This window comes from Pholis gunnellus (genome assembly GCF_910591455.1).
Source record: "Pholis gunnellus genome assembly, chromosome: 4".
NCBI lineage: Eukaryota > Metazoa > Chordata > Actinopteri > Perciformes > Pholidae > Pholis > Pholis gunnellus.
Window position 1 is genome coordinate 8,974,614 of NC_136530.1, and position 10,996 is coordinate 8,985,609.

The window sequence follows — 10,996 nt, forward strand, 5'->3', positions numbered from 1 at the left end:
TCATGGGATCTGGTGTAGTACAAACCGTGTCAACAGACTTCAGACAGTGGCTGTGCATGGTCCTGTGGATTGATTATCAGCCGCAACAGTGTGTGGCTGGTGCTGGTATTGTGTGTGTGTGTGTGTGTTTTTTGTCAGCATGGCACAATGTGGTCCTGGAGACACCTTCTGCAATGGGAACTACCACAGAAGCTGTTTAAAGTTCTTTGCCAGGTGTTTATACGTCTTCCTGTCTATGGACACATTTTGTTGACTGTGCAAGGTCCAGTCACAAAACTTTACAGGTATGCAATTGAGATTAAATTGAGGGCAGAGTTCAAAGATGGGGGTGATGGGTAAGGGGCCATCGCCACACACACACTTTACGCCCCTGGTCTAATTTGGTGTTGCGACGGTGTGTGGCTGGTATTGTTTTCACAAGGGATACACTGATACCACTTTTTTCAGACCAAGTACAAATAGTTACATTTGATTAATTGGCAATACAGAGTATTGATATGAGTACTTAATAATGCCCTTTTAACAGTTATAACAATAACTTTGAAATCATGTTTTATTTTCACCAGATGTTCCTCACTTTCTGACTGTGGCAAATAAGATATAGAACATAATGATGTTGCTGACATTTTAACATTCAACATTGTGTTTTCCTGATACAAACAGATACTAGTTCTTTGCAGTTTCAGTTAAAAACTTAAAAGAGGAGCATCTTGTCACTTAAAGGAGAATAGCTGGTTCACCTTAAGGCTGCTTCTCTCCACAACAACGCATGCAACGTTGTGGCTGCAAACTCTCTTGGGCCGGTGAACGGGTGGCTGCTTGCTTTGACGTATTTAACCGGTTTGTGCATCAGGTTATTGTTGCAGCTGGGCGGTTAACATCACGTTGCCGTAGTGGTATCAGCTGTGGATGTATCGGTTTTCACTTTGTGAGTCTGTGTGTGTGTCATTATGGCAGAATGTCGTCCTGCATACACCTACTGTAGCAGGAAATACCAGAAGTTTTGAGTACTTTCCCAGGTGTGCTAGGAAAGATGTTGTCATTATGATAACGTCACAACCGTAGAAAATGCAGTCACAACACTTTACAGGTGTTAAGCTGAGATCAAAATGAAGACCAAGTTTGAAGATGGGTGGGATTTGAGTAAGAGTGCTGGCAGTAGGACCTACTGGTCCAATTCGGCGTCCCGGCTGGTGTGATCCCAGTGCAATATGTTCTCTAGTTTAAAACGTATTATTAACCATTTTGTATTACTAAAAGGAAGGAAAAAAAGGTATTTTGGGAAATGTCAGAAATGCTCCTTTTCATCTGAAGGGGGTGTCGAAGACTGTATTGGACTTGACCCACCTGTTGATGATGCTAAAGGAAAAGTCAGGGGATCACCAAAGTCATTAGGATTTAGTATATTGATGGCTCCAACCGTTAAACCCTTTCTCACCAGCAGTACGTGATGACCAGAGTTACATAATGAACGTCTTGTCCCATCCGTTAGATTAAAGGAAATCCAGGAGGAACTCCACCGGGCCATCTTGTGTGATGCACACCATCAGAAGTGGGTTACAATGTGTGTATTACCTGTGTATCAGCCGCCAGTCTATTCCCACCATAGTGAGCTCAAAGATTCACAACCAAGATCAGCATCCAGAACCAGACCTCATCCCATCCCGACGCTCGGACCCAGGGCCCGGGCTGTGTTTACCCATCTCTCGCTCAAGTTTCTCCCTCAGTTTGTGAAAAGCGGGTCTTCGTCGTGGCTCCTGCTCCCAGCAAATCCTCATCAGCGAGTAGACAATGGGGGGGCAGTCCTCTGGAGCCTCCATGCGATAGCCCCCCTCCACCCTCTCCTTCACCTCCTTCAGAGACTACATGAACAGGGAAAGAAAGGAGGTGAAGAATTAATCAATTGTGAAGTATTATAAGTATTCACAATCCTGAGTATACAACATAAAAAAAACGCTCTTATCGGTACTGTGTGTGTGTGTGTGTGAAATGGAACATTTGTGTCATACCTTTCTTATTATATATGTTAAAACCACAGATAATAATCACACACACTTTTCCTCCTGGTCTCTCTGCCAACAGATAACAAATTACCAGTTGAAGAGTTTAATTAAGGGGAGCATAATCTTGACCTAAATAAATCAACTTGTGTATATATCTACAAACAGGCTGTAATTAGGAGATAATCATGAGCATTTAAAAGGACACCACCTGGCGTAAGGTGCAAAGGACACAACCTAACTGTCCCCTCCATTAATGCTGCCTGATCCTGATGTCCTCATTGAGCCGCTGGCCTCAGCAGTCATTGAGCACGGATTACCTGAGAGCGCCTAGTATGACAAACAGATCGGTGTTTAAGTAGCATTGTTTCTTCTTTTCCAAAGCCTCTCTGTTCCAGTGTCGACATGATCCAGCCCTCATGAGACTACAACCTACTTCCTGTTTTTGCCCTGTTTTAGCTTCCTCTTCCTCCATGCCCAAACCGCTCATAAAGTAGATTAGTTAGGCTGACAATCACAAGATTACTTTTTTAAATGGTCCCACTCAATGTACAGTAAACCTCTATCCTTGCTGACGCACTACTATGAACTTAAGTCACCTTAAGAGGTGATTCCTGCTCAGACACAGTAAGTTGATCCAGAAGATGACGGCCTGGAGACGAATCTGACCACAAAGCCAGGTAGCGTGCCACTGACACACCTACGACTTGCTAGAGACACGAATCCTGATATGGCACAGAGTTACCTTACGAGCTTGATACTCTTTCCTGTTGGTTACAGGACAGAGAGTAAAGATCTATCTGAAGTCTTATTTTTTTTCATTTTTCTATTCATTATAGGGTATCATTTCTCAAAATCTGCTTTTTATTTATTCATGAGCAGGGAGAGCGATACAGAGTAGACAAGATTGAGGTCTGTAACTTGTCAGACAAAGAGTAGTTGTGCAGTTGTTTAAAGATGAAGACAAAGTCTCAAACTTAAATAAAGTCATATTACTAACATTAATCAAACCTGAAGAAGAATAGATTGTAAGCATTGGGCACAAATCTTCCACAGAGGTCACATGACTTTACAGATAGAAGATGGATTTTGTCTGATTGATTTAAAGGAATTGTTCGACTTTTTTTTTACAGATAAAACAAAGTAGACATGGCGTGTTCATTAATGAGTTTTAGGCAGATTGTATTGTTTTGTCTTTGGACAGAGCCATGCTAGCTTCCCCTTGTCTCCAGTCTTTTTGCTAAGCTAAGCTAACCGTCTGGCTGTAGCTTCATATTCAATGGACGGACATGAAAGGGGTATAAGTGCATTTCCCAAAATGTCAAACTATTGGTTTAACACAGTTTGAGCTGTAACTGACATGTCTGTAATGTGTCTAGTGACATGATACCACCCATGTACTGTATAAACACACACACATATCATCACATATCATCACAGTATTATAGTGACATGTTCTGGTGCTACTTACCATCTTAGGATAAGGTTGACGACCGTAAGAGAAGATCTCCCACAGGAGAACACCGTAGCTCCAAACATCTGATTTTGTGGAGAATTTCTGCTTCATGGGAGCAAATATAGAAACATGTAAAGCATTGATGGATTATGACTGATTATAATTTATGTAAAGAGTAACTGCACACATAGATGTGTTTCTTATATTAGAAACTAAATGATATGACTGCACTGTGATGAAACAAGTCAATGCTGGACAATGCCAAATCTATAAAAATCAGCATTTCATGGTTAAAAAATAGCTCAAAACGCCATCTACTGTTTAAAATCAGCCCTAATCTTTCAAGTCCAATTTTAAGATAGAATTGACCGTTTGGGACTAATCTACGTCATGAAATAAAAGAACGTAAAAGCCTTCTAATCAGACCCCCTCCTGTCTTCTCCCCACAGCGTCTATGATTTTTACTTCTTCCATAACCGCTGTGTAGTATTACAATCCCAGCTCAAGTCTGTTCCCTCCTGTCTGTCTGCTGGAAATTAAGCTATCAGCATTACAAAGTCTGGTGAATCAATGTTAATGGCAGCGAGCTGGTGGCACTTTAACTATTAATAATACAGCATTATTTTAAATATATGAAACATTTTAGTACCAAAAAGAGGTCTCAGAGAGACAGAGATTTCACAGAGGGGCAGAAACAGATATGAAAAATGAAAACAAATCCCAGGTTGAATAAAAGTGACACTCTTCTCACCGACCTCTTTCTTCAGAGCTTCGGGGGCGGTCCATTTGACTGGCAGTTTGACGTTATCGGACACCTTGGAGTCCACCTTGGTCAGACCGAAGTCGCTGACCTTGGCCAGGCTGTCGTCAGAGACCAACACGTTACGAGCTGCCAAATCTCTGTGAACCAACTTCTTGGCCTCCAGGTACTCCATCCCCTCACACACATCACTGACCACATACACGTAAACACACACAAACAATTGTCCTTCAAATTTTGCACATGAAACTGTTGAACACACACAAACAGTGTGAAGTATATACAGTTACTAGCAGTATTTGCATCTATGGACCCAGCGGTCACACAATGTACTACTCTGCACACACTGTGATTTCTGCTGTGTAGAACGTTCAAATCTTTAAGTTTGTCGCTGACGTTTGAACTCACAGAGCAAAGCGGAGCAGCTGAACTGAGTTTACAACTGAGCGTCCTCTTGTCCTGAGAAAGTTGACAAGGTTTCCCTGCAACACAAACACATATGCATGTATAACACATATAAAATACTCATATACGGTTATATTAGAATATTTCTCAGTTAGTATTATGAGAAATACTACATGCAGACAGAAATACAACAAGCAGGGTTTAACCGTTTGGTTTGCAAATATTCAATATTTTAAAATGTCACCTAAAGTCATTATATGACTGTACTTGAGGCAAAGCAACTACAATGAGCTTCTGCATTTTGTCTACTGTCATTGAACACAAAAGGAAGTCAGACCCTGACTCCTTAAAGTTGCATCATTGGAAAACTATTGCATCAGTGGCAGCTCCAAGTGGCAGCAGGGCAGTCTGTAATTGTGTCAGATTCAGGGGATAGCTCACGGTTGCTGGTGCTGAATTTGCAGTAAAATTTAGATATATTCACAGCTGGTGAGTCCACTCTTCTGTTCATATATGGGGCACCAATGTCGATAAGCTTTCACTTACTATATGTGATTATATTTTCTGCTTCATTGTGTGATATATAACAAGGTGTTTTCAAGACACGCTTAATCTTATGTTGCCTATTTTTGTATTGCTCCCGGTTATTACAATCGTGTTTCAGCTCCAACTGAGAACTGCTGATAAATGATGTGTTAACTGTACCTTAATCATGAGCTCTGTGACAATATGAAGCCCTTTGTGAAGAATGACCCCCAACAACCGCACCAGGTTTTTATGCTGGAGCTTCCTGTAAGGAGTGAATTCAGACAGCGGGAATAAAAATACCGACAAGTTACATTTGATTCAAAATGATATGATCACTATATAATAAGATACAATTATTAATTTATTCATTGAGCAAACTCACTAAAACCTGGTTTTCTTAGTATTGAATTCACAGCTCTTCAAAGTGTTTTGTCAAAGCATGAAACAGTTAAAATTGAGGAAGTCTTCAGACTCACGTCATGACTGTGGTCTCCTGCAGGAAGGCCTGCGCTGTGACATCACATTTAATGGTCTTTACTGCCACCCTCTGGCCCATATAGTCTCCTTCATAAACAGCTGGGTTTAAGAACCACACATAGTGTTTAGTACATCCGTAGTAAGACAGAATTATTCTTTTCTGTAAATGTTGTGGTGTTGGAAACAAAGATAATAAAAGGAGGACCACGGGAGGATCAAATAAAAGCTCACCACCAAACTCCCCTTCTCCTATGTTCTCTCCCAGTTTGAGCTTCGTAATGTCCAGCAACCATCCAGCTGGAGAGAGAGAGAGAGATGAACTGTGAACCTCACACCTTTACAAGCCTTCAGAATTATAATCGTTATTATATTTGATCTGTATAGATGCAGCTTTCTTGACCTCAGACTTACTTTTGGACAGCTCCAACTCAGCTGACTTGGTCCCTTGTTTTTGTTTTGGCTTCAGAAGAGTTGTAGCGATGGAGCCTTTGTTCTTTGAGTAGAACTGCAAAAATGGAAACACGCAACGACAGATATTCAGTTATTTACAGCAGATGTTATTGTATATGATATCTGGTATGTTCCTTCTCCACAGTCTGAAGTGTAAAGGTTGCCACATACTTAAGTTGTATGAAAGAAGAGTACATTATTATTTCCTCTAGCTCCAAAGAGAACAATGAGCTCATAGAAACTCTGACTAAGATAAAATAACACCTTCACAATTCTCAGGAAGCCATTTGAAAAAGGATAAGAACTGTGGTTTGACAAAAGAAAAAGTGTAACCTATATTTAGCTTTAGAAATCAGAAAAAAACACAGTTTGTGTACGGATACTCTTCAATGTCATTGTAAGGTTTCCTAACGACAAAACACAACGCAATGAGAGACGGCAGCTTAATTAAATGACACAAGTAAATTCTGACACAGCGACACATCAGAGCCTGGTTTTGTATCGTCAGCAGTCAAATAGCGTTTATTACATGATTCAGCCCAAATATTCATCTGTTTCCTCGCAGGAGTAAGTCAGCCGGTCTGACTCAGGCCTGAAGCCATCTGTGGCTCGCTGATAAGAGCTGGCCATCTCTGTGGAGTCTATCCTCAAACCCTCATGGCAGCAAAGCGTTCAATGCACCCTCACACAGACACGGGCCAAATACAGATAAACCTTAAAAGGGCTTCATGTGTTTTCCTGTCTCTGCTTCATTTTGACACATGCAAGTATTTATTTTTACTCTGGCGTCAGTTATGCTGATTAGTTTTCAGGCGGACAAACACTTTGGCCAAAAATACAGCAGGCATCAGAGTGCTGTGGTCCACAACCCACCTAACATGACAAAGTGTCTATTTATGTCCCCTTGTCATCATTTGTGGCCTTAGTGTGAACATTAGAGGGACTTTTAGCCACGCTGGTGGTCTTATGTTGGATTTTGTGGTACAAATAATGTAGTTATATATTAATATTTAATTTAAACTAGACTTTGGAAACATGTTGCCTGTGTTTGTTACAGTTGTATTTACAGCAGTTTTCAGGAAGAAGTGTGTGGCCTAAGCATTTTTGCATTGATTAACAGTTATCCAATTACACTAAAACTAGCTAAATAAACTAGAATTAAAACACTCTCACATTTTGAAAGGCACATTCACCTGATTATCATTTCATTTTAAATGTAATGAATATCCTGGGTAACAATATTTGCGAGAGGAGAAGCCTTTGTCAATCTACATCAAATCCACCTCTGAGGTGGGATCCAAATGATCCTGAATCTTGGCATGAAATGGATCCAGATCTGCAGCATTTGGTCCAGATTTATAGGATTGCGCCACCATGAGGTTGATATTTATGGTATTTATTGAAATGTCTTGATAACTTTTGGATAGCTCGCCATGCAGTTTGTTACACACATTCTGGGCCACCTTAGGATGAGTTTTTCTTCTATTGCCATCGTAAAGACTTCGTCTAATAGTTTGATTTATGGCCAAATAACTGCAGTACTAATGACATTCCCATCAGCCTCACATATGCTTTGTGTTTAGTGCTCATTAGCAAATTTAAACATTCTAACATGATCAACTAAGATGGTGAACATGGTAAAGAATGATCAGCCTCACAGAGCTGTAGAGTCGCTTGTTCCACTGCTGGTCTGGAGTTTCCATGGAAGAAATAGCTGAACTGAAATGGTGAAATGGTGAACTGATTATCTACGCTGCAACATCTGGCTGAATTCTGATTGAAGAGGTCAAAACTTGAGGTAGGAATAAGAATTGAATATGAGACCAGTGTGTTTCAGGTTGTTTTTTGTCCTTCCTACACAACTTAAAAGGAATCTAACCAGGAGCCGCTTACCTCTATCATGTCAATGAGGTTGTAGAAATACTGTGTGTTATCAATGGTCAGCTGCTTGTCCTGATAAATCACCCGGTAGTGGACAACACCTCCAGAGACACTGACACACAGGACGTAGTCTCCGGGATGGCGGATGGACTCTCGAACCAGGAACAGGCCGTCCTCGGCCGGCTGCAGCTTACACACCGCCTCTGGACCCGAGATCTTCCCATGAAACCAACTGGTGAAAGACAGGACACAGTGGGCCACACACACAATAAAAAAAACCCATCTGTCTCATAAGTTCCACATATCTTACAGATGATAATTTTCTAAAAAGGAGGAGGTGTATTCATCTTTACACACAGGAAAGGGAAGTTAGAGTGATTAATAAGAAGAAAAAGACTTGTTTGTTATAGCGTGTCCAAAACCACACAATTTGGTCACAAGATGAGTTTTCATCATTTACCAAGCAAACAGCTAAAGTTGTCTCTGTGGCACAGTCACATGGCTTGTGTTAACCGCACGTAAACATGGCTGCATCCTACTGATGTGAGACAGTCGTGGCTAAAATGAGAAGAAGAGGAGACCTACGGCATGAGGCTGAGGCTGGGGTCAACGCGCAGAGCCTCTCTTTCACGCACATTGGTGGAGTTTATGAGTCCTTCCTCTCCTGTGGTGTTGAGTCTGGCCTTGTAATATCCCTTCTTCTGGAAAAGAGCACAAGTCTTGTGTCAAATGGGGGGGGGGGGGGGGGGGAATACAACATTTTTTAAACGCCCCTTTTAAACGCGACAGTACCGTGCTGGCATCGACAATAGTGAGGATGTCTCCTTTGTGGTAAGCCAGATCTCCAGGTTTTGGTTTCCTGAGGTCCCCCTTGGCCACACACTGTGTACCGGCAGCCCAGCTCATCTTCAAGAGCAGAGCAATATTAATAATTATAATAGTTAGACTTGACAGGCTGGCCGTTTTAAACAACATATTAAACATGGCAAATGTGTCATATTTATTTTACAAAACAATTATTACCAAATAGTTACGTTTCCTTCAAATAACTATGTAATTTGGTATAATTAATGATAGGGAAACACGCCGTTATTAAAGTCATTGTTCATTTTCAAGATTGATCTTTAAAGAACTATTTCATTTAAATCCAAGACTTAAAGACCTGAGGCTGATCTAGTTACATGAGTCTTTCTAGGAGTCGTCTTAGGAAACCATTAGGAATTTATAACCCTCCAATATAATATGTCACCCAAAAAACTTTACCCAAATGTATCCTTTAATCAGTAATGGTGGTTATGCGGTACTCGCATGTAGCTCAAGATTATGCTCCATGTTTAACCAATGAGAAATTCACATGGAATATACTTTAAAACACAATATGCACTCTGATAAATAGCGCAATCATCTCACAGCCCGTTACATTTTATCCGAACACTACTTAACTTCAGACTGTAGTTGAGACTATCACACCAGATATTAAAGTGGACTTGATTCAGCTCCTTGTATGGTGACTGACACCATGGTGTGTGAAGATAAATCACATAATGTGTTGCACGCAGCACACTAGGCTTACCTTTGCCATCAGCAGGGCAGGATTGTTGGATAATTATGTGTTGAACACCTGCCGAGGAGAAGAATGGTCTCTAAACAGTAACAAAACATTGAAATTAAATAAAATTCGTTGCATAAATAGAGATCTTCAGAGTAGCTGTGGTCAAGACAACGAGGGTCCAAACACACCATTAAGCAGAGATGAAGATGTTAGCGGGTAGCAGGCTGCTCGTGTCGCATACATTTAAACTAAAACGCCCCGGACAGCTTGTTCGGTCTGGTTACTTAACGACATAAATGTTTCAGTACCTGCGGCTCTCCGGGCAGATGTTGAGCATTCCTCCTCAGCACAGCTGGGTCCGCAAACAGGACCCGGAAGACGACTTTATAAATCCTCTACGACTCGATCAGCTGTGACATTTCTACATTCAGTCTCAGTAGGGACCGATGCTGTGGATATTCATGTCTCATTGATGCCTCAGACGTGCAGCGCGCGCTGATATCAGTCGGTCGGACCACTTCCTCTTTATTTAGGAAAATGTGGTTTATATTTCATGAGGCGACACCAGTGACGCTGTGGGTGACTTCTCTTCCTTCTCCTGATAAAAATAAATAAATAAATACATCTCTCAAATGTAGAAAGCGTTCAATTCATTAAACAAAAAAAACAGGACACAAAATGGCTTAAAAGTGTTTTAATATCTCCCCTTAATTTTAGGCAACACTACAAAGACATTCAAATAATAAAAGGACAGCAACGTTCACACTTTCCATTTAAACACAAAATAGAATTTCCTTCAGAAATAAAATAAGCGATACTTATGTGATGCTCTTGATAAATGAAAATCAAACTTAAAAACGGCACATTAATTCTCTCACATCAACTTTTAAGCCAAAGAGTTGTACAACTGTCCCTTCCCTGTCCCACATCTTTGTGAAATTATATAATTACAATATCAACCTGACAAAAACAACTCATAAATGTTCCCCTTTCTCTGTAATACACAACATGATGCAGGCACAAGGAAGAAAGTCAAAGGACTACTTGATCATTACAGTAGATATTCAGTCTTATTTCTCAGAATAAAGCTTCTCTCTTCTAATAACCGTACTCTGGAAGAAAAAAGATTACTAGGCATATTATTCAAATGATAAAATTATGGCTGCATTCAGTAACATTATCATTTCTTAAGTGCTTCATTCCCTCAGCATGCTACAGACTGTGCAAGACTTCTTCTCTCTCTGCTCAGACAGATTTACTCTCCAGTGTGACCTCCATAGAAATAACACAAAAAGCAGAACTTCTGTGTTCTTGTACGTTTCTTGCAAAAGCCTTAATGACGTATTTTCAAAGCGAAGTCATTTTAGTGTAGCCTTTCAACTCGACTGCAGAGGTGAGCGCAACAGCGTCACACGATCGTATTAGTGTCCTCTTAGGCACAATGAACATCACAGTACTGTATTTATGTAGATCTCAAACACAGTCCT

The 10,996-nt window shown here is 40.7% G+C and overlaps 1 protein-coding gene across 1 annotated transcript; it reads right to left on the bottom strand.

The window, feature by feature from the left end:
* Window positions 1–1,634: 1,634 nt before the first annotated feature.
* Window positions 1,635–9,859, bottom strand: matk (megakaryocyte-associated tyrosine kinase; the record flags this gene model as incomplete). Its single annotated transcript, XM_079158652.1, has 13 exons — window positions 9,818–9,859; window positions 9,531–9,600; window positions 8,750–8,863; window positions 8,543–8,658; window positions 7,970–8,189; window positions 6,038–6,131; window positions 5,858–5,923; window positions 5,626–5,725; window positions 5,327–5,411; window positions 4,625–4,698; window positions 4,212–4,407; window positions 3,472–3,558; window positions 1,635–1,862 (listed from the first exon to the last, which is right to left on the bottom strand). The coding sequence occupies exons 2-13, from the start codon at window positions 9,537–9,539 to the stop codon at window positions 1,635–1,637; spliced, it is 1,389 nt and encodes a 462-aa protein (XP_079014778.1). The 5' UTR covers window positions 9,540–9,600; window positions 9,818–9,859.
* Between the last annotated feature and the right edge of the window lie 1,137 nt (window positions 9,860–10,996).